We start from the raw sequence: 24,424 nt of genomic DNA, 5'->3' as shown, positions 1-24,424 counted from the left end.
TAACTTGTAACAATGCCCCTTTATTTATTTCTTCATCGATCATATTTCTCTCTTTCCTTTTCTTTTTTTTCCAAGCATTTGCATTTAACATATAATTCACAGCAAAATTTTTAAACTCGCTCTATAACTCTTCCGTCCTTTCCCTTTCTTTTCTCTTGCGAATCGATCAATGTTGCGCACGCAGTGCGTCTCTATGAAGCGAGTAAATACTCTGCGCAAACGTATCTTGTTTGAATTATTACAGCCGTGTATAAATGTAGGCTACATACACACATACTATATAAACGTAACGCTCTCGTATAATGTATATAGGAAAAAGATAGGAGATCATAAACGACTGCATTCCCAAACAGATCGCCCAGAAAAACAAAATGAGTATAATCTGTGATGACGATCTGTGAGTTCGAAAAAAAAAAGAAAAAAAAGGGATAGTACTAGTATTGAACTGATAATATCGACTGGAGGAATACATTATTGAGTCGTCGTGAGTATAAAGGAAATACTGGCCTAAGAATATCAGAATACGCTACGAAACTTCTTCGGAAACTCTTGTACAATCTTACAGACTAAATTATATCGTAACTTGCTGATCGTTGATTGCAGATCGTAATATTCGAAATCGCGAATAACTCCTTGACAACGACGAGTAACGCTGAATTATGAAACTGGACGCAATTCTTTCTTTCGTGAATCAGATCATCATTTAATCTTCAATAATTCCTTTTTTCGAAGTGTAATTTCTCTCATGACGGATGAGAAAAGGATTGTTAATATTTAAAACTTTTATTCAAATCACGGCATGAATTTATTGTTTCTAAATAAAAAATCTGTCCTCCTTTATTTTCTTCCTTAGAAAGAAACAATAATGACGGAGTGCATAGATTTCCTTTTTTTAAAACAGTATTATATTTGCGGTGTTCTTTCAACAGCGTCGAACGCTTTTCTTACCGATTATTCTGTGTAACGCGAGAAGCAATTTTAGGCTGAAGCAAAGTGGGACTAATATCTCGTGTACATATATGTGGGCTTAACTACAACTATTAACGTATCACAAAAGAAATATCATGTTTCTCGCAGATCTCTCCGGCTTTCATTATCGTCATGTCAGCCCAAAATCACTTTTATATCGCGATTTAATACGCGTGCACTACGAAGAACGACTCTGTTTCCCTTTCTTTCTCTCTTCCATTTCATACTACCCAACATTAAAAAATCCGCACGTCTCTAGTTAAGATACCTCTGAATCTTATTATACTTTCACCCTGTTATCTCGTCACACTTCTAAGAAAACTATTTTTTCGTATATATAACACGCGTGTTATTTTTAAACACAAATAAAGAAGAAGAAAGCCATTTTTGCATGATACTTATCTTTTCTCTTTTTCGGAGCCATTTCACTATTGTTCCGCTAGATAGACTATAATAAAATGCTCATCGGCAATGTTATACGCTTAATGGAAGCGCACGCGATACAATTACTATGTTTTTTCTTAGTAACTACATATATCGCGAATGTTCTAAACATGTTCTACCATGTTCACCGTGAGCATTAATCGTCAAGATGATAGCAAATTATATTATACAATTACATTCGGATTTATGTGCAATGCATTTTTTTTTTATATCTCTCCCTTTTTATCAATATTATGGACAATAATACATTTAGAAAAACACGAATCATAAATAATTGATTACGCGCGTGTATTATATACACATGAAAAATATTCGATGAGATTCTCAAAAAAATTGTAAAACTTGGGAAACACAAATATGCTAAAAAACCAAGATAAGGTTTCTTCCAATCGTCATCATTGTTGCGAAAAAGCCACTGATAAGGTTGATTTCTTAATACTGTGCACAGAAAATATACAAACTATCGTTAAAGAAATCATCGTTATTTTATATACTAAAACTATTTTTTGGAAAGAGTTGATTAGTTTTGGATTCTCTTTGCTCAATCTTTTTGAAAACATTTTCTCGTTAGTGAAAATTATAGCACTATCACTGGCATCCTGTTTAATAACGATGAAAAAACGAGTAACGAATGCATACTATAGCTTTACTCACAAGCAATTTTGAGCATCAGTACATTCGACAATACAACACTAAGGCGATTTTTACGTAACAGATAACACTGCGTATATTCTCAAGTCTTGCATTCACACTCATGCACGTGGATGCGTACACGACGCCCCCCTCCCCCCCTCGCTCTCTTCTTCTCTCTCTTTCTTCCGAATACCACAGTAACAGGCCCGTCAAGTTACTTCAATCAAAAGAGCTCGCCTCAAGCTCTTTCAGGAGAGTCCTCGATAATTTACAACCACTACTTAAATTTGATACTTAAAATTTTGTTTGTGTGCAACTAAACGGATCGACTGCTCAAACTGGAGTATAATTGCCCTTGGGTTTGTAAAAGAACTTGCCGCGCACTATACGTCTCGTGATTTCATTTAGTAGCAAGCGTTTCTCCTTTTTGATCTTCTTCAGTATACCCCTGTTCTCTTGTGCGCGTCGCGACAAGTATGGCAATACCTCTTTAACCGGTCCGTATGGGATGTACTTGTATGCAGAGTAACCGGATTGACCTAGAAATTTTGTTCGATATTGATCCATATGCATACATATCTCATCTTATATTATAGAAAAATATTTCAGCTTAAAGAATTATTCCATACCTAATGGAAATGTTATGTAATCGCACATTCCTAATAATTGACCAAAACATATGACTTTATCCTCTGGCGAAATTCCGATTTCTTTCATCCTAAAAAACGTAAAAAGATTATTTCATATATATATATTGGATCATCTAAAAAGTATCCGCAGTACTTTGTCACTAGATGACCATCAACACACATCTACAAAAAACCGCGGATACTTTTTAGATGACCCATATATACACACACACACACACACACACACACATATACACACATATAAATATACATATATTCATTCTTTCGTAGAGAATATAGATAAAATATAAATCGTAATCGATACTCACTTCTCGATCGCGAAACGCACAGTGTCTTCGTTATGCGAGGCGACCATAATACCTATTTTCTTGGGATCTTCTCCCTTATCCTTATACTGTTTCATTCGCCTCAAGCACTCCATGAGCGTCTTATGGTAGGACTCGGTCGTTGCCTCAAACGTTGGATTAGTGGGGTCTGGATAACCCATAGCTGCTGCTCTTGCCCTTTCCTGAATAAGAACTCTTCGATATTTCCGCGTAATTCAATGAAGTTTATTCGAAAAGTGTTCACAAACCTGTTCAATGTACGCGCCGCGTACAAGTTTAGCACCGAAATAAAAGTTTTGGCGTTCTGCCTGTTCGAGATCCGTTTTCACCTCATTATACGCGTCTTGTAGATACGTCTGGTAAGTGTTGAATACCACAGCCTAAGAAGTAGACCGACATTTGGCGGTAAGAATATCATTCACTGAAAAGTAGCTAAGTGATAACGTCGCGATCCTCTGAAAACATTAGGACATTACCTTTTTCGCATTGTATTTGCGCATCATTTCTAATGTCAGGCGAGAAATGGCCGGTTGGAAGTACGTTTGCTCCGCATCTATCATGATACGAACATCCAGATTTTCAGCTACCTGTAAAAAAGAATGATTTATTCATTTATGACGTCGGTCAAGAATCTCAAAATTGATAGAAAAACTTTTGCTTAATACTTACTGTGACGATATTGTTTAAACGCCTGATCATGTTCCTAAACATTTCTTCTTCCTTGGACGTGAGTTGCGACATTAGCCTAACCATTTTGCCCGTCTTAATATCAGGTACTTGGAACGTTTCGCTTAGTTCATAATTTTCGTCTAGAATACCGCTCCACGGGAAGAGGTGAATCACACTGCATGGACAAAAATATCTATTGTGTTTGCAATACTATTCTGTATTAAAATGTCATTAAAATTCTTCATTTTGATCGCGCATACCCTTCCTTATCCGATTGAATTTTTTGAAGAAACTTTTGCACCTCTGTATCTTTGATGCGTGCTTCCTCGAACTTTTTCTTAAAATCATCAGGCTTTGCATGATGAGCCAGAACGGCACCTTCTCCGCCGATAACATCCGATGTATACTGTCGTGCACGCATAATTACCTCAGACAATTGCAGCTGAAGCGCATAAATTATTTTATTACAGTTATAGATTTACAAATGAACTAAAGTCAGCAGTAAAAATAAAATTACTAACCAGAAGCTGTGGCCGACCAAGCGCTGTTAATTTGACAGCTGTGATGCCTATTCCCATAGAAGCACCTGCAAAGATATACTTCCTGTTACGTCGTATTATACTACAATACCAATTAAATCAATTATTCTTTCATAAAAAAGAAAAACTCTTCATAAGAATAAAAGAAAAATGTATGGAGAAGATTTTAAGATAAAGAAGGGAAGCAATGTCTTTCTTACCAGGATTGGGATCAATTTGGGCATGGGTGGTAATATTCTGGGAGGGATATTTCAGCTTCAAAGTTTGAATTTCATCCTCTGTAAAATTTTATGAAACAATACTCTTCATTCAGAGTCTACAGTATACCGATTTTTTTATTTTTCTCTCTATTTCTTAGTTAGACATTAGTCAACTCGTGACAATTTTTTGTCCATTAATGTCTCCGATATGTTACGTCATATAATTTATTTTACACAAACGATGCACGTGCTTTACTAATATATGTATTTATAATCGGATGTGGAAGACTTAATTCATCGCCGTTATCGTCGCATGACGAGAATACGTGCCATTTTTCTCTCTTTCTCGTATTGATAGTAATTTGATAGCGTTTTGTAGATACTGCTAAATGTAATACCGGTGCCAGGAAGAGGCGAGTGTTCTTGCGTCAACGGAAACCGAAAATTCTCTGAAAATGGCGATCGATCTTGCACGCGACTTCGTGACGTCGGAATCGCACCCCCGTAATTACGCAATTACTTCTTCCCCCCTCCTTAGAAAGCAGTCCTTCTGTTATGTTACGTAAGTTTTATTACTTCGATTAAGTATAATTTTACATTTAATTTTAATTTAATTACACAATTCAATTAATTAATTTTATATTTTCGCACATTTTATTGTGCACAAATAAGTGTGTAATAAAATGTACGAAAAATTAATATTCATATGGTGAATATTAATTTCCATGTAATTAGGATCAATAATCATGTTCATGAAAATCAAGCTGTACGACAATAGTAATGCAGTAATCTTAACGGATAATAAATCGGAGCATCAATTTTCATGGATAACAAAGATACATGACTAGTTGACTGCATCATTCGAATATCCGAAAAATATCAAGAGGCACTTTAAAAGAAGCCTTTTAAGAACATTGCGAAAAAGATCGATCTGCTTCATGAATTTAATCATCGTTCCTAGTTTTAGTAAATTGCGGAATAAATCAAGATGATAGAACAAACAAATGAATTCCCAATTTACACACTTAGAATTAAATAATAAAAAAATATTTTCACTATTTAATTTGTTCAAGAGACTCAAGCGAAAAATCAGTTTCAGACTGGTTTGTGATAGATCTTGTATAGCTTAATATCGCGCTGCCAAACATATCAATTCGGGGATTAGGATGGATTTTAAAATGCTAAGGAAAGCCCAAAGTAAAGTCCGTGACTCACTCGCCACAGCCTCCAGACACCTGATAAATATATCCATGTTTCGCTCGCACGAAGCTTCATTCAGGTAAAAATATGTCCTGGCCGACGACACTTTGTATCGTCGATCGGCGAACGACTTCTCCACGTGATACTTCTTTAGCGGGCCCTCCCTCTTCTCATCGCCTGCTTCCGACACCGAGGCTCTGAAATGGAAGAATACCGAATGGTTAGCGACTGTTTGGGCATTTATTATCATTGCGTCTGTATTCGATTTTTTTTTCTATTTAGATGTCTCGTTTCTTTCTTAAACTTTTTCCATTTACATACTGATGAAAATTAAAATCCATTCACGCAGGAATCGAAGATAAGCAAATATAAATAGAAAACTGTAGCCAATATTATCTCTGCACGGTAAAGCGGTACACAGGTTTAAATTTCATCTTTAATAAAGGGATTCGACCCACGAAGTAACTACTCTTGTAAGGCCATATGGAAAATAAAAAAGATCAATGATACGATAGTTGCGACAACATAATTGTTACGATCACAGAAATATGTAAAACTTATTTAAAGAGTATTATACTTACTGGACTTCACGCCTTTCGGCCTCCTCCTGCGAGATGTCTTCCTCGACGGAATAATCAAGGATTGGTTTGACGCCAAATTGCCGCAGCCTATCTAAGACAGGTGTAATCTGCACCTCATCTTCGCCAGCGACAAAGTGACCGTAAAACGTGGCTTTCATGAGCTTTGTGAACAACTTTTCACCCAATATTGACTTCACCATTTTCATGACCTGTACAAAATTTAAACAATGAGACATACTTAACATTTTGTTGACAAACTTAGCAATATAACGCGCAATAACGAAGAAAAATAATATCACAGCTATTTATTTTGAGGTTCAGCTTTGGAACAAGCATTACGTAACCGAGCGAAAAGAGACGAAAACGTTACTGTAGGCAATATTCCCTCGCACAATAAAAATGTAGATTATATTACATAATGACTACTTTTGATTCAAATATTGATCTCCTGAAAAACGAAATGCCCATTCTGGAAATACACCGTTGATCCTTTTTGTCGTTAAAAATCACAGTAAAATTAAGAAGACATTAAGTTTAAAAGGTAAAATTGTATAAAATATGAAAGGAAGATAATATATAAGATTTTTCAATATATATTTTAAATGATTTAGAAATAAAATGCTGTGTTTTCGTAATTTTATAAAAGCATAATAAATTTCTCTTTTTTCGCTTGCATGGAGATGGATAAAGCACATTTAGTGTTCAAAAGAAAAGATACAAATTGTGATAGAGGACATTCATAAATTTTGATGCACATATAAAGACACGTGATACACATGCACGTTATTATGTGAAACGCACTGTAATATTTTGGATATATTGAAATATGTTATGGAAAAATATCTTCTGATTAAGCTTTATTGACTTTATTCAATAAAGTACAGAGACAATTTAATTTAAATTTTTATTTATTCGACGATTATATATATTGGGTCATCTAAAAAGTATCCGCGGTTTTTTGTCACTAGATGGTGTTGATGGTCAAAAAACCGCGGATACTTTTTAGATGACCCAATATGATGAGAATTGATTATTCCAGATTGAGAGGTATCGTAAAAATGAAAAAGGTAGAATTAAATAATAACCAATGAAATTTGGTCAATTTCTTACATTAAATTAATACTATTAGATATAAAATAATTATTTACTGACTAATAATTATTAAAATAATTAGTCTTTATTTGAACCAATTTGATTAACGTATACGTATATGTATATTTTGTATGTATTCAGGATTGCAAGCAAAAAGTCCAAAGTTTTTGGCCTGTGAGTTCTAATTTAAAAAACTTTAAGATATATATGGTAATCCTAAATAAGGATCTCTAAACGGATAACGGAATCAAAATTTGTTAAGGTGAGGTTTAAGTATTGTTTGTAGAAAATTTTGTTCGTAAAAGATTTAAGAATGGAAATGTATTGCAGCACATAATAGACGAATACAAACATGTCATGTGAATATGTATTTATGACAACTAAAGCTGTAACGTTAATTGCTTGCTAATAACACGACATCCGACGCTAACAATAATCCGTCATAATTTACACCCCGTGATTCATAACATTGCGAGTTTGTGATCATATCACGGATCGTATCACGAAGAATGTCAAACAAATACATTTTAGTGAATATGGTGAGCATAAAAACATTAAAGCGCTGTTTCATCGATGTATCGAATTGTTCATTGGTCTTGTTTGCCTTTCTACCACAACGATATTTTATTTTGCGTATGCACATATTACTTTTTTTTTACATTGAAGAATAAACGTGAAAAATGCAACTAATTATTCCTACAAAATTACAACCCCCTCCCCCCAAAAAAAATCTGTCGCTTTCTAAGAAAGGAAGCAATCAATCCAACAACAAAGAAATTTCCAGATAAAAATAAACTTGATGTTCGCGATAGAAATCGATATAAATTTGATGAGATAGCAGAGCAACAAAATGCGTAACGTAAACATCAAAGGGAAAGAAAAAGAGAGTGAGAGGAAGTATGATTCAGACTGTTAAAATAGAAACAATTTTGTGATGACAGGAGAACTGGTCAATTGCAATAGTTTCCCTTACCGACCTGGTCGGGTTTCGTCAAATGAAATTTGAGAAATCGTAGAAGTAAAATTGGGATGCAGCGAGAGTCAGTAAAAACTAACGACGGTGTGCCTGGAAGTCGATTCTAATTTTAACGTCTCATTCATAAGACTTCTCTCTTCATTGTGCTGGGAAACTTTTCATATACGTTATACATAGAGCGTATCAGTAATTATTGAAGCGCACGATATAAAGTTCACATTGTCATTTAATTATGGTAAATTATAGAACAAGAATCGACAGTTCAAAAAGTTTTAATCATTCGCGTTAGACACAAAGTATTCGCGACTATAATCATAATTAATAAGATTATCCGTAATCGAAGTGATAAATTCAAAGCAAACTGGAAATGCGGATTCTCAAGTGCTAAGCAAACAGATGGATAGTTACATATTACAGGGGTGACAGTATACGTATGTACTTAATGTTGCCACTTAAGTCATTGTTATGTTTATCAAACTCTCTCCCAGCTCATCGAAACGTTTGTCAACGTTAAGTATATACGTATGTACATATTGATAAGCCTAACAGAATGTGTATCTATACAAATCGCTCGATAAGCTCGGCTTTCCCATGCCTGTTGTAAATTCTCTGCACTATATAAATAATGAATGATTACGTTACGTTCTTGTATTCCACCCACTAAGGAAAGCGAATAGAATTGTTATACAGTTGTACAGAACATTGCGAATCGGCACATCGCAGAGCAATCTCTCATTTGATATATCTCGTACGATGTACCAATTTATTTTTAACATTCGGTGGACAATAAAAATAAAATACGTTTTACAGAACGGAACCCCAAAGTCTACCAGTATCTATCGACCTTTGTCTCGTTACGTAGCTGCGCAAGATTAATCGGAACGCGCCACTGCTGCGTGCCAAAACTAGCTCGCATCCTCGGCACATTGTTCAAAAATAATGTTATACAACTATGACCAGTCAGTCATTCGAGACCACTCATTTGGCTTAGGTATCATTCAAACGAGAAACATTCACCGAATTAAATTCATTCTAAATTTCTTGCAGTGAAATCTTACTCTCTTCATTTTTTAAGAGTGAAATTTCTTTTTTTTTTTTTTTTGGAGTGAGATTTCACTTCTTCGAAGTGAAAATTGTCACTCTTTTTCAAGAAATATTTTCATTTTTTTTTCAAGGGTGATTGTATTTTCACTTTCTTGGAATAATATTTCACTGTAAGAAATTTAGTGTTATTGCCTATATTATTATATATGGTATGTATAATAAGTATATCATTACGGTTTGACAATGATAACTACAATACGGTTCGTCGAACTTATTATCTTTTATACTTATTATCTTTTATTTAACTTATTGTCTTTCATGATGCAACTGGAGAGCACGGCGATATGCGAGTTGCGATTCGATCCGACGATCGATCTAGAAAAATTCTTAGTCTCGAACTACTTTGAAAATCAAATATATCCTTTGATATTTTTAATAGTACTCTCATATCGCTGTCACGATCTTCAAGAACTCATTTTTTTCGCTTCATATTGACAGGATGGGACATCCCGTAGAATGATAGTTTTATTATTATAAGTCTGTGAAGGGGAAAAATCTGCGACAGAGATGACGTATATATTTAAAATAACGCCGATAATAGATTTATTTCGGAAATATCGATGGACATTGAAAGCCGTCTATTTTTAAACTTTTGCTAACTATTTAATACAAGCCTCTACTGATGCACAATGATTCTCTAATTTTTAACAGAAATATTAATTGCGAATTATATTGCTAATAATAATGTATAAACTGCCGATTTCTTTTCTTAAAGTTCATTAAATTTTAAAAATTTAAGTATTTTTAAATTTAAGTTTGAAATTAATTTAAATTCAAGTAGTTCATTTTCATCGTAAGTAAAAACTCTCTTCATTTTTCTGCTAAAATAAGATAAAAATCGGACAGATGCATTAAAATTATACTCAGTGGATAGTAACACTCGAAAGTTCTTCTGCCATTATAATGTAAAAAAATATGAGAATTTTACAACAAAAAAGATAAAAAACACGTTACAGCTTATTAAGAAACAAAAACTTAACATTCCAAAAAAGTCATCTGGTTATCAGACCAAAAGTACAAAAGAACTAGGGATGATTTGTTTGGCAATTCGAGACTGAGTCTAATTTTTTACAATTTTTTAATTGTTTAAATGAACAATTGTTTAATTCTGCGGAAATTCGGGACATAAACGTAGCTTTAGAATTACAAAACAAAAAGAAAGGAACATTAGTACATCGAGAGATATGGAAGTTGGAATTTAGATGAAGAATTTAATAGAAAAAAATTCTTGTGTTGATGAACTCTCTGGACTCGTTGAAAGCCAGTCCATCCGTCCATTCGACCTTGATCGCACAAGGAGGCGCCAGACGAACTGGACAACCTTGGAATTACTTTTATGTGTCCTTGTCTGATCGCTCAGCACGTTTCCTACGCACGTGTGTGGGACGAATCCTGTTAATCGACAGAATCCTAATCGACATATGACCAGTCTTGAGGCGTTTCTATAATAATCTTAAAGACTTACATGTACGTATCGGGACTGTACATATCGAAAGCCGGGTGTTAAGAATGTGTTAAGAATGTATGAAGAAATTTTTAGAACAGACGTAGCGACTAAAGAAGATCGAAGGAAAAGAATACCGGTTCGTAGGCGATATTCTTGCCTATTTGCTCAATTGTCGTCCAGCTGAGTTTAAAAAACACAATAAAAGAGGCAGTGAAACAGTTGAAAAAATTGGTGGAATAGAGTTAGGTCAGTAGATTCGCAAAAATCGTGAAATAAATTTCACGTCAAAAATTGAAAAAGATCGTTTTGTATCAAATACGATCCATCTTGAGGAATCGAAACTGCTCCAATTTTTGAGTCATGCGAGAGACAAGACGCACATTAATACCGTTAGACGATAGATTTAATACTGTTAGACAATAGTTGCAAGTTGGAGGAAGATGAATAAAAAAACGGATGCAAAGAGTGTTTTTCAAAGAGTTCAAGGAGACCGAGAGTCCAATCAATGTGCGAAAAACGGGAGCGACAGACGCGGCGACGCCGAACGATGCATCGCAAAGTGTTACATAACGAGAGCAGCGCGAAAGCGTAATAATTCCCGGGAGACGCAAGAAGCACGTAATCAGAGATATAGATTATATGGTCTCCAGCGAAATTGATGCCAATTTGATGCTATCAAACTGCTTGCCCAAATATACTACTCTCGTACTTCTCTTATTTCTCTTCTAATCGACTCTAAGAAAATCCTACAAATTTCACCTTCAGCGTGTACTAAGTTCGCTGCATTTCTCGAGACCTGTTTCTTTTTAGTTAAACTTTTGACAGTTCATTTCTCTTTCTTTTCTCTCTTGTTAAAAAAGAAGGGAAAAGATGGACTGTAAAGTTCAGCTAAAATGAACAGACCTTCAGCGGCGCACGAAGACCTGATATTGATCTCACACGCACGTAGCACTTCTTTCCGTTAGAAAACAACTGCATGTGCAAGAAAATAACAAGGTAAAAACACGAGAGGAGAAAGAAATATTTTTCGATTCGACCGTAATATTAATTGAGAAACTGGGCGCAAACGAGGCTCGAAAACAATGTATTAATCCTCCATTGGAAGTGTAAAATTTCACTCTTTATCCTCAATCTTGATCTTCTGCAGATCAATGCAGATTTTTATATTGTCCCTGTAAAAAAAATCTGAAAAAATTCTTACATACTTGTGAAAACTTTAATACCAAGTTGTTACTATCATCATAGAAATTGGATGATATATTTTACTTTTTACAAATTTAAATTTATGTACTAGAATTTACAATCGGAAAATCGAATGTGCCTTTAAAGTCCAACATTGCCAACGGAGGATTAAACAAAACATGTATCTAATATGTATTAAAAGGTATTAAACATTATTTAAAGAGATTGATCACATTCTACATCACACAGTAGATTCATCCAATTAAATCATCTTCAACTTATATCTTCTAAATACTAACTATTCACTTGTAAAATAATTTTTTCGAATTATTAGGTGTTGGAATTAATTCGTAGCGTTTTTTAATGAAAGAATGTTATTTATTTCACATGAGCATTAAAAAATACATTAATGAAAGTACTTCCCATCACTTGTAAAACGCTACGAATTAATTCCAACACCTAATATATTCTGATGATTTCGATTTATGCTGCTGATGCACCTGATCAATATGTGTGTGCAATATTAATGAAAAGTGCATGGGAGGTGTGCCGTCTAGTCTGGCACACCGTCTGAACGGAGTCTAGTTCGAGAACGAGAGAGAGCCAACGTCCCCCCTGAGGTCAGGTCACGTTCTCAGGGTTGCACCGGTGTCGGCGAACGATACGCGACTTTGCACAACAATGTTCTCATATAGGTTTCGCTCGTAATCTACACACTAGTGCAGTTCCTCTGTTCGCTACTCCGGGGAGATTTTTCATTACTCCGGAATTAACGAAATACTTCGAAAAGACAATCCCTTCCTACAACCACTGTTATGACTTATCGTCCTGACCTTAGATTCGAGTAAAGTCGAAAAAATTTTCGGTGAAAGAATAGAAGCTGCAAGAAACAATCTGCGGCTTGAAGAGAAGACTTTTGTGCTTTTTTGAAGATCTTTCTTCTTTTCCATTTTTAACTCTTATGTACACAATTGGGTTATCAAAAAAAGAGTACAAAGTAATTACTTACAATATTTATATACATTTGAAAAAAAATAAAAAATCTTATAAATACTTTCTAGATGTCAAAATAAATATAAAATTTTTTTTTTAAGTGATGAGAAAATTTACTTGAGACACAAACAGTCCATTATGTATAGTAAAGAAAAATCGGAAAATCATCGTGTAGTTAAGGTACTCAAAGTTATTAATAATAACTTTTTATCATATTCGACATAATATAAGGCAGATCGCTTTTCGTAATATTCGCATGACAAATTGGAAGATTATCGTGATAAGACTATCGATAAAATCAAAGCCATATTAATTGACACAGCTTGGCGTAATTGTCGTGATCCAATTTTTTCCTGTACCATTTTTTTCCTTTACGTCGCATTTATGGCTTCCTTGTAATCCATCAAGGAAACATCGGGCTAAACCCGATATATGTTTGTCTGCGACTAGAATTATTACAACTCGCAGCCGACATTGAACCGACATTGAACCTAGCACGATCGATACGAAAGAATAGCAAGAAGAAGAAAAGAGAAATAATTCGCGTTTCGGACAGCGGGTCTCCGAGTGAGAAGAAATATTTCTTGATTGACCAATATCGTAAAAATGCAATGTTTTGCAATTAGCGTCGCGCCGCTGAATTATGCATCAAATGACCAAGATGCTAACCAAACAACAGCGCAACATTTACATCCGGTAGGATAATTTACTGTGAGCGATTGCGTGCGGTCAGCAGACGTAACGAATTTTTACATTACGTAAAGTTCGATAGTTAGATGGGCACTTATATTTCATAGCGTTCGCGACACTAAAATGTTTTCTGCAAAGACGCAAAGGTGAAAAATCTATAATACGATGCCGATCATTTGTCCTTAAAAAAGAAGATTTGGAAAAAAGTATGATAATGATCGTCATATTCTTGCACCTTAAAGATTATTTTTACAAATGTGTTAATATTTATGCTATAAATAAACTATGTTCATAAATGTAAATATATATAAATTATTTGTTACAATCTATTTTTTTTTAATTTTTTTTATTGCTCACTTTATTGTTTATTTTCATTCTTATAAATTAAAATTGAAAAAACAATGACAAAAAAAAATTTTTTTTTTGTATAGGTAAGTACTGTACTATAAGAATAATTCAAAATTATTTATGTAAAGTTTCAATTTCAGACATTAGTTACAAAGATTTAGAAGACATAAATATTGTGTTTATTTACAGAACAACCAATTCTTTGTGTCGCAATGTAATTTTACATAAATCATTTCAAATATTTAAAACATTTGTATTAAAAATTGAGATTTTTATCATTATTTTATAATACGTTCCCATACATTTATAAAAGAACAATAATAAATTTAAAAAATACTATTTTTTATTGACTTCTTATTAATTTTTTCAAATAGTGAATTGTCGCTAAAAATTTTCTGTACTATTTTTAAATTCGATCTAGAATAATCTGTATTTTTAATGACTTTTTCATTTGGAAATATGTGCAATATATATATATATATATATTATACATTCTTATATATATAATACATTCTTAACTACTTCGAGCGCAATAAAAAACTGAATTATGCAATTTTCTTTACAATTACGTATAATGAATGCGCAATTGTGCTCAAGACTAGTTACGAGAATATCTAAATGATATTCTTCGTTTTTTATTTAAACGTTCTTACGAAAACATTTATATGAATTAGAAACAGCTTTTTAAAGCTCTTTTTGAAATTCTCTGTGACAATCGTTACGTCAAACGTTAGCAAAACAGATCAATACACAAGATATTGTGCATAATTATGTATAATTTGCAAACTCTAATTAAGATAAACGTCAAGACAATATTTGTCATTCACGGGATGTGCATTGAAAATAGTGTCGATTTTTACTTCATAATAAATAAAATAAGTTAATATTTTTCATGCGACACATAATTTTGCGAATAAGAGACAAAAGATGTTTTCCATTTCAACGATGAACAAGCAATTTTACTCAATTAGTAAGTCTACGAGAATACCAATGAGTGTTTTGTTAACAATTATAATTGCACCAATCGCAATTTAGACAATAGTTCAAATTTAGTAAAATCGTTAATTATCAGCGCATATTTGCGTAGAAATTACTGTATTATCATAATAATGCACACATCAACGAAGACGGTGATTCTTTGAACGAATTAAGGAAATCACGATTGAATTCCGCGTGCCAGAGCGTACTACACGTCTATCCTTAGACGCGGCTGTTATGTAATTGCTCGGCACCGACAACGGCGATGGTTTGCAGCAAAATTCCTAGGTCGATCCGATGTGTTCGGCAATAGTGAATCAATAACGTCACGTCGTACCACAATGGGGCGGCTTAATAGAAAATCACGTGAATGTTACGTAAGTTGCACCGAAGGCTTTAGCTGCGAATGGCAGATTATAAGTAAAATAAAAAAAATAAACATTTTTTCTTATCTCTTCAAGGATTCCCCGCGGCATTATTTGTTAGTCATGTTAAATCAAGATCACGGTTATCGCGATTGAATGATCTTGATTTATCGATCGGCTGACCAGGCAGAATTGAGGAACGCGATCATAGGAAGACGGTAATAGATATTTAAACGCCTTCTTCTGGAAAACTCGAAACGATCTATCGCACAAAAGCGAAACGCAGACGACGTTGCGAGTGATTCCCGCGGGAATTGTTGCGCCCGTTCCGATATATCAGAGTTCCTGATTCGATATCATGATCGATCTCAGAGCGTCAACCTCTGACCTGCTTTTCAGATCGTGGACCACGCTAGAGCGGCGTCCTTCCAGAGACAATTCGTAATAGGTATTTTCCATTTGATAATACAATCGACACAGGTATCGTTCCATCTTTATTACTCACTAATTGCCCATAACTACCGATGTATTGGGTGGATCCATATATTCGTTCGGTTTTTGAAGGTAAAATGAAACAAGTTTTTTTTTTTCATACAAAGAATGAATTTTAATCAATGATATGATTCTCCGTTTTTGCACTGCTAACAAAAACCGAACGAATATATGGATCTTAATCTTGATTTAACTAACTCTTCTTCTTTTTCTAGTTATAAAAATTAGAAAAAGATGAAGAGTAAATTAAGAACCGGGATTAAAGTTAATTATGTGGCAAAGGATAATATTCTGTTTAAGAAGAAAACATTGTGTTTTTAACGCTTACACGCATGCTTTTAAAAATTATAAAAAAAGAACATGTTGAAAACGTGTTAACATCGATTAAATATGTTTTAAACGTAACAGTTTAAAACGTCTTTATAACATGATTTTTATCAACACTAACGTTAACCAAGGTTAGTGCCAACTTATACCGTCGCGACCGGCTGTTTACCTCACGACGATTACATCACAATAACGTCACATATGCACGGGATATGTGACGCCGTTCATTGTTAAAAGCTTGAGTAATTAGCGCGTTCTGTCATATTAGTGAATGACATGATAATTGATTATAAGATGAAACTATCGTTATTTCACATGATTTTTCTTCAAGCTGTGTACGACATGTATTACAGACTTCCTTGGGAGGAAAATTAATAGGATCGCTGATTAAATATTTTAATAAATAGAATTTGCACTTCTTTGGACATGTATAAAGAGGTGCACCTGACAGACGTCAATGTGTTAATCACCGAAGAAATATTGCTGCTAAATTATTGAAGCTTATCACGTTTAGTTAGATTTATCACAAAAAAGATTCTGGCTATTCTTAAATCGATTGTCATCTGGAAATTCCACGTGGCTTATCGTTTTATGAATGACATTGTATGAATGACGATTATATAAGACGATTATATCACGATTATATGTATAAACGACTTTTACTTTATAAGTGAAATAAAACAAATAAAATGTTTGTACTTAATAAAAAATACGATATAAATATTCTATTAATTCTTTGTGAATCCTTTTTTATTTTATAATGATCGCTCAATTTTTATAAAACGTAGCTTGTGGGATATTTGATAATGTTTTCGAATTAAAGTTAAAAATTAAAAATTTTTAATGGTGAATTGAATAGTGGACAGAATTTCAAAAAAATTATCTGATATTATCTGATTATCATAAAATTGGGTTTTAGAGAATTTTTAATTGCGAAGTAGATTAGATCAAATTTCTAGTTCCACTTTATTTGAAACTCATCATGCTACATAAACAGTACTGATTTCCAAATTGACTTTTAAAATCTAATTATAAACCCTGATAACACTCTCGTTCTTGTTTATAGAGGCTACCACTATCCTTTCAAATTCGATATTTCCATGCTACATTCAAACCTAGAGATTACAAAAAACTTAAAATCAAGATAATCACAGTAATTAGATTATTTTTAATTTGAATTTTAGAATTCTGAGACTAGAATCAAATTCAGCGACCTTGAAAGTTTTTAAAAATCAACTTTAACAAATTACTTTGTTAAAAAGCTCTGGCCCTCAAATATTTAAGAAAGAACAGAAAAAGAAAAAAGATAGTACAACTAAAAAGTTACATTGTCAGACAACTATCTTTGAATTAGCGTTTCATTGTTTCTTTCTGTGAAGATTATCATTTCTTTTCATTGAATAAAGGAAAACAACTTCAGTCGCATTGTGATACATTTCAACATTAAAATATCGACGACGGTATCCCACTGAATTGTCAAGAGTGTCAATATGGTAATTTCTTATTTTTCTTTTTAGTTAATAAAGATTTGTTTTGACATTATTTTTGATATATCACTTAAAGTTTAAGAGTATTTTGCTAGAAAAAAATCTTTTTGCTAGAATAAAATAAAATTATAGTTTTAGAGCAAAAGCGAAAGACTTACTACACCTATTACACACACAAAAAAATACAATATCATTCTAGTGTTAAAAAAAGTGATTACTTAATTTACTTTCTTCCTTTAAGTAATTGTTATCTTAACAGAGAATTTTCTTGATAATAATCTTACATTATTTATTAAAAATATATTTAATATTTATTACAAATTAAAAAAAAACTCATTTTACACTTAAAACAAAAATTAATTTTCTTTTGAAGAATATTATAAAATGGATGGAAGAAGCGACTTTATATAATAAGCAAATCAAATTTGTTTTCAATTAATAATCTTGATTAAAATATTAAACTTGTATTCAGAATATATTTTAAATAAATTTGATGCTTGTGGGAACTTATAGATTTGCGGGTATATAAATATTTCAATAATAAAATATTTCAAAATACATAGGCGATACTTTTGAAACAGAAAAGTACGTACTGTACGCAAGTAATAATTACTTGAAACATATATTTTTCTGTGTGTAGATAAGAGAGAAAAGAGAGAGAGAGGAGGGCTAAAGGAGACAATAAGCCTAAAGGATCATTTATACTGACTGTAAACTGTTAACTTATGCTGTAAGAATGCAAGCTATAAGAAATTGATCAATCACGGTCGAATGCGAGGAGAATAAAGTCGATTATTCTCCTCACATTCAACTGTGAACAGTCAATTTCTTATAGCTTATAGCATAATTAAGTTAACAGTTTATGGCCAGTATAAATGATGATCCTTAAATCTAAACAAGCTGATCTACACAAGCGAAACAAGTGGTTTCTTCTCACCTTCATATTGTTCTCCACGACGTATTCGATGCTGCACATCTGATAGACAAAATAGGCGCGCATCAACTCCATAGTCGTCTTACTTTTAAAAGCGGCGATTGGGTCGTTAAACTGCAAATCGAGCGGGTCGATCTGCCGAGGCACCGCCGATTGTTGCTGCTGTCGTTCCTTCTTGACGTCATTGGCGGCGGCGGCGGAGGAGGAGGAAGAGGAGGAGGTGACATAGCCACGCACCTGTGCGACCAACCGCAATGACGGTGGTGTCCTAGTAACCGCTGCCGTTGTAGCTACCGTCGCCGCCGCCGTCGTCACCGCGGCGTTCTCCAGGAGGCCGATCACAGCCAACGGCGAAGCTCCGCATTTGACCAGCTTTTTACCGGCGCAACATCGCCGCGGTACGCTCCTCAGAAACGCCATCGTTTTCGGCGTGCGGCAACGAAGAAAGGTGAACGAGAAAGGGACGATGAGAGGGAAGAAGAAAAGAGTGAATTATTGGCGAGCGAGAGAGACCGTCGGCGACGCGGCTGGCGGCTTCCGCGTCACCGAAACAGGATATCACTTTCTTACCGAGGCTGGCTTGGTTTCTCCCTCAGGTCAAACCAAGAGATCGTTACGAGACGGGAAAGAGAGGATACAGAAAAGAGAGAGGGCGAAAAGGACGAGTCGTGACAAATCGCACGGACGATCCGGAACGGATCGTCGATGACAATGCTGGGAATAAATCGAACCTTTTCGAGATCGAGTCGGAAATCTCGATAAGAGAGCCGGACGAGGGTACCCAGGCGAAATTGTCAATTTCCTCGATGTACAGGAAATTAGGATCCTGTCGTTGCTGCCGCTGTTACTGGTTGACGTTGAGGCTTCGTTCCTTCTCGCGATACACTCGATGATGCTCGATGACGTGCGCGTGTCCAGTACGAGAATCGCAGAGCGAAGCGACGCGGCGCGACTGACCGGTGATGACCGGATGACGGCGGCAGCGGTACCGTCGTCGTGACACCGTCGACGTGAGAGCCGATGAGAGCGAGCTCCTCGACGGTGGGAACAGTCGGGACTGTTTGAAGAGCGCGAGTAATAGCACGGCAAATGGCGACCGGCCGCTCTGCTCTCCGTCTCACGACGCGACAGGAATATTGATTTTCGTTCGCCGGGGACACCACGTTCCGACTACGTACGATACCGTGGCCACCGGATCCGCAGACAGCTTAAATGTAACGCGTCCGCGTCGATCGGAATTTCGTCGACGCGCCTCGTCGACCGACTAGCGCGCCGCCGTCGCCGCCGCGTTTCCGCGACGCTGATTGGCTCGTCGACGGAGGTGTGCGCTCCCGACCGCCACTCCGATTGGCTGTCTCTCTTTTTTTTACACAAATGTGTGCGCGGAGACGCGCTGCGCACAGTGGCGTCGAATTAGTCGGATAATTTATTACAGCTTTCAATTTTAAATATTAACAAATATTAATATTATAAATATTAATAAATATTGTTAATATCTAGAAGTCTACGGAGGTATTTCCGTCAAGAGAAACATTTCAAAGAAGTGTTGTTTTCAAACTGAAAATGTTTCATATAATATAAAATAAGAAGAATATCACGTGACGTTTCTTGACATGTGCGTGTATTTAGGAGTCGGTAATATTTAATTTTTATTTGAAACTATACTTTTCTTATTGTTATCCGTGCCTCCTTATTTATATGAGTGATGATTGTAAAAAAAATACAATTTCAATTAAAGTATAATATATATATTGAATATAAATATAGAATATAAATATAAATATAGAAATTTTTAAAGTATATTCGTATAATGTTAAATCATGAATATTTCATTAGTAATAATTTTTTTGCATTGAAATAGCTAGAACACGAACCGAATAATCTGCAGAGGTTATCAGCAAAATTCTCTTTATCAAACAGAAGTTGAAGAAAGCGTACATAGATAACTCATATGAAGCTCAAGATATCGACAATCGATACTAAAATAAATCGTTCCATGTATCGATATCGGAATCATTATTGTAGGTGATTTTTGTAGACGTGGCTCTTGTGGAATAAATCAAATAGACTGATAAGACTTACCGACAGATATCTGCATTCGATAGTAACCGGATATTATTTAACAAGAGGTTTTCTGTTAGAGAATTGCAGTCGGATATGTCATATAACGAAGAACACATTAAAGACAGAGTGACCGAGGGATTGAAAGCTGCATATGTGGTATGTAGATCGACTTCTGTCTTTTCGTTTTTCCATTTTTTTTTCTATTTACGAAATAAAAGTGCATGACGTGACATTTTGCTAGGAACATCCTCTTGAAATTCTTGCCGATTAGTTTCGATTCGAAGATAGCTATTTGGAGTGACAAACGAGGATACTCGTATGACGGAGAATGCAGGGAAAGTTGCAGCTTGCTTTCATCATCTCCTTTGCCATTCTCTTGAGATGCTGCATTACTTATCATTCTCACAGTGGAGAAGGCAAACCCCCTATGTACGGAGATTACGAGGCCCAACGACACTGGCAGGAGATCACATTGAATCTGCCTCTTGACGAGTGGTATATTAATACCACAGACAATGATCTGCAATACTGGGGTTTAGATTATCCACCTTTAACGGCATATCACAGTCTCCTGTTAGGCCACGTTGCAAACAGGATAGATCCTTCCTTCGTGAAGCTGCGAGAATCCAGAGGATTCGAGAACGCTGCGCACAAGCACTTCATGAGACTGACCGTCTTAATTACAGATATTTTTATTTATTTGCCGGCTATTATATATTTTATAATTAATTCACATTCCTGGGACAATCGTCAACAATTTAGCGAGTCTAACATATTCAAATTTACAAGGAGAGACATTGCTGTTTTGACAGCATTGATCTATCCAGGATTGATACTAATAGATCATGGTCATTTTCAGTACAATTGTGTGTCACTAGGTTTCTTTGTCACTGCTGTAGCTGTTGTGCTGCAAGATTCATTCGTTATTGGCTCAATTCTATTTGTCCTAGCATTGAACTACAAGCAAATGGAACTGTATCATGCTTTACCATTTTTTTTCTATATACTCGGACGTCACACACCTAGCAAGACGAGATCCTGGTCTCACTGTATTCGCATGCTGGTATACGTATCCTTCGCAGTGCTGATGACGTTCTATGTTATCTGGATGCCATTTCTAAAGAGTAAAGATTTATTTTTCAGCACGATATCCAGATTATTCCCTTTTTCCAGAGGCGTGTTTGAAGACAAAGTTGCTAATATTTGGTGCGCAATCAATATTGTCTATAAATTGCGACAGATTTTCACGAACGAACAATTAGCCAAGATCTGTTTAATAACGACAACGTGCGCAGTTCTACCGAGTTGCATTAGTTTATATTTATCACCTATGAGGAATGCATTTATACTGTCTCTAATAAACTCTGCTCTGGCATTCTTCCTTTTCTCATTTCAAGTTCATGAAAAATCCATTCTCTTGGTTGCTGTTCCGGTTTTACTGCATTTTCACAATGATCCTCTCCCTTGCTTTTGGTTCTTGATCATCTCGCATTTTAGTATGCTACCATTATTTATAAAGGATAATCTATACCTTGCTTATATTGGCACAATAATTTTTTATTTTTACTCTGTTTTTTTGATATGGCCCGATCTATTTTACAATGATGGAACAAACAGCTTGTTAAATAAAGATAAATCAAAATTGAAAAATAGAATAAAACAATATAAGAAAAGTAAAGTTCTCTCAGATTTGTTAAATTATAAAAAGTCTTGGCTTTTGCTCGCATTCTATGGATCTATTTCAGGTGTGTTACTTCTTTCTATCATCAATCAATTTGTAAAACCTCCTGAAAGGTATCCGGATTTATTTCCACTTTTAGTATCGATATATTCGTGTGGACATTTTCTAATTTTCTTTGTATATTTTAATTACACCCAACTATTTGTATTCAGGAAAGAGAACGCTGCAAGTAAAATCAAGTCACATTAAATGAGGCAGCTACTGAAAACAGAGAATGTACAAATTGTTACATTTGTAAATAATAAATAAATAATTCTAAACATTTAAAATCGATCGTCATTGCCATCCTTTTTCCGCGACGTTGATTCTTTCGCTACATTTTTTTCACACTTATTTCGTATCGTTATTACAAAAATTGTGTTTTGAGAAAAGATCTAACAAAGAAAAATTGTTAATTCTGTATGAATAATTTAATTCATTATAAATTTGATATATTGATTACGATTAAGTTAATGGCATAATAATGTACATACATATAACAGATTATTTTACATCTGTTATACGTCAATTCTTTTTAGCTGAATGTCTTGCACAATTCATTTTTCTTTTTTTACTTCATATTAGAGAAAAAAAAGAAAAATAAATTATAATACAAGAAATTCAACTAAAAAAAACGGACTTCTGTCTAAAGTTGTATGCATATTATCAGCACGTAGAATAAAGTTTCAAAATCTTAAAATTTTTTATTAGCAGTTATCAACATGTGTAAAAACAAATTTAAAATTTTAATCTTACTTTATTTGTGACTGTTAGTTTTTGTATCTACAGATAATAAATGAATATGCTAAATCATGAATGATTGATATGCATACACGTGTCTTCGTACTTATACTCTTCTTAGTGTGCGAATAATATTCAATGCTAGATATTTAACTTTAATTGTTTATTCTAGACAATCACAATTATAGTTATGCTTCTATTAATATTAAATACATAAACATAACTAACATAAATCAAGGCTAATGAGAGTCAAACGCTAGTGATCAGGCGCAAAATCTTAAAAAGTAATAAAAATTATGAATATTTTGTCGATAAATAATGTCTTCTTTATTTTGAACGTTTCAACTCACACACTTTGGAGTCCTCTTCAATAATATAAATATAATAATGTGATACAAATATGACGATTATTTGGGTTAAATGTACAAGATGCTTGATTATATTTTTCGTATGTAAAAACGAAAAAGATTTTGCACGATAATATATGTATATATATACATATATTAGCCTTGAACGTTGCCTTAAGATTTCATTTTTAACTTAATTTAATGTCTGTGCGACGTATATATGCGTTTTTATAACATCATTATAATAAATCTTAATATTCTCTATAGTTCCTAGTCTTAACTTAATAATTAAATGAAACATTCGAATTATGTCATTTAATTTAAACGGCATTTATTAATAAGTTTAGGTATAATGTTGTACCGCTATCAAGGATGTTTACATTCGGATGTATGTATATGTGTGTTCTGACTGTTGACATTTAGTTTATCAAATATTTATGCTAGGAAAAAAAACGATATGCGTTCGTTAAATATATATCCGTTGGTGACTTTAGAAAGATATTATTTGCAGTACATTGTATGTTACAGGAAGTAGTGGATCAATCCGATGGTTGTGGTGCGAAATTTTCAGTATTTGTCGTTTCTGATTTATTTCAAGGAAAGCCGTTGCTGATACGTCACAGGTAACATATTATTCTGAGATTATACATCAGTTTTAATGTTTTCTCATTTTAATTTCTTAATAAAATTCATGATACAAAGTTTCAATAATTAAAATTTTGTAACCTAGGCTTGTGTATGGAGTTCTAGAAGAAGAACTGAAGACAATTCATGCTATTTCGCTAACAACATTAACACCAGAACAGTGGGAAAAAACGAAAAGTTGATTGTCGAATCTTGTTAAATCTCTTTTATGGATAGCAAATTAATAACGAATTGATGAAAAGCTAGTATTACTGACTTTTAATTTACACAACATAAAAGAT

The 24,424-nt window shown here is 34.1% G+C and overlaps 3 protein-coding genes across 3 annotated transcripts; 2 read left to right on the top strand and 1 right to left on the bottom strand.

Moving 5' to 3' along the window:
* On the bottom strand, nucleotides 1–19,835 carry slgA (proline dehydrogenase slgA). Its single transcript, XM_011055779.2, has 11 exons — nucleotides 18,630–19,835; nucleotides 6,212–6,420; nucleotides 5,646–5,827; nucleotides 4,213–4,277; nucleotides 3,952–4,133; nucleotides 3,692–3,866; nucleotides 3,499–3,609; nucleotides 3,271–3,402; nucleotides 3,005–3,204; nucleotides 2,676–2,764; nucleotides 1–2,585 (listed from the first exon to the last, which is right to left on the bottom strand). Exons 1-11 carry the CDS (start codon nucleotides 19,044–19,046, stop codon nucleotides 2,380–2,382), a joined length of 1,968 nt encoding a protein of 655 aa, XP_011054081.1. The 5' UTR covers nucleotides 19,047–19,835; the 3' UTR covers nucleotides 1–2,379.
* Nucleotides 19,836–20,705: 870 nt separating this feature from the next.
* LOC147908104 (putative dolichyl pyrophosphate Man9GlcNAc2 alpha-1,3-glucosyltransferase) lies at nucleotides 20,706–22,819 on the top strand. Its single transcript, XM_011055780.2, has 2 exons — nucleotides 20,706–20,846; nucleotides 20,932–22,819. The coding sequence occupies exon 2, from the start codon at nucleotides 21,019–21,021 to the stop codon at nucleotides 22,618–22,620; it is 1,602 nt and encodes a 533-aa protein (XP_011054082.2). The 5' UTR covers nucleotides 20,706–20,846; nucleotides 20,932–21,018; the 3' UTR covers nucleotides 22,621–22,819.
* Nucleotides 20,712–24,388, top strand: LOC105145883 (uncharacterized). Its single transcript, XM_011055781.2, has 3 exons — nucleotides 20,712–20,846; nucleotides 24,027–24,121; nucleotides 24,229–24,388. Exons 1-3 carry the CDS (start codon nucleotides 20,784–20,786, stop codon nucleotides 24,323–24,325), a joined length of 255 nt encoding a protein of 84 aa, XP_011054083.1. The 5' UTR covers nucleotides 20,712–20,783; the 3' UTR covers nucleotides 24,326–24,388.
* The last annotated feature ends 36 nt before the right edge of the window (nucleotides 24,389–24,424 follow it).

This window comes from Acromyrmex echinatior, chromosome 11 (assembly GCF_024713525.1).
Source record: "Acromyrmex echinatior isolate Ae372 chromosome 11, ASM2471352v2, whole genome shotgun sequence".
Classification (NCBI taxonomy): Eukaryota; Metazoa; Arthropoda; class Insecta; order Hymenoptera; family Formicidae; genus Acromyrmex; species Acromyrmex echinatior.
The sequence above is the reverse complement of the archived record's forward strand: the minus strand, read 5'-3'. Positions and strand labels throughout refer to the sequence as shown.

Coding starts and splice junctions, on each gene's coding strand:
- slgA (XM_011055779.2), bottom strand. CDS start 19,046: ATGGCGTTTCTGAGGAGCGTACCGCGGCGATGTTGCGCCGGTAAAAAG. Junction 6,421..18,629: donor TCGTGGAGAACAATATGAAG/GTGAGAAGAAAC, acceptor AATTTTGTACAG/GTCATGAAAATGGTGAAGTC. Junction 3,205..3,270: donor GCGGCGCGTACATTGAACAG/GTTTGTGAACAC, acceptor GTTCTTATTCAG/GAAAGGGCAAGAGCAGCAGC.
- LOC105145883 (XM_011055781.2), top strand. CDS start 20,784: ATGTCATATAACGAAGAACACATTAAAGACAGAGTGACCGAGGGATTG. Junction 20,847..24,026: donor GATTGAAAGCTGCATATGTG/GTATGTAGATCG, acceptor TGTATGTTACAG/GAAGTAGTGGATCAATCCGA. Junction 24,122..24,228: donor CCGTTGCTGATACGTCACAG/GTAACATATTAT, acceptor TTTGTAACCTAG/GCTTGTGTATGGAGTTCTAG.
- LOC147908104 (XM_011055780.2), top strand. CDS start 21,019: ATGCAGGGAAAGTTGCAGCTTGCTTTCATCATCTCCTTTGCCATTCTC.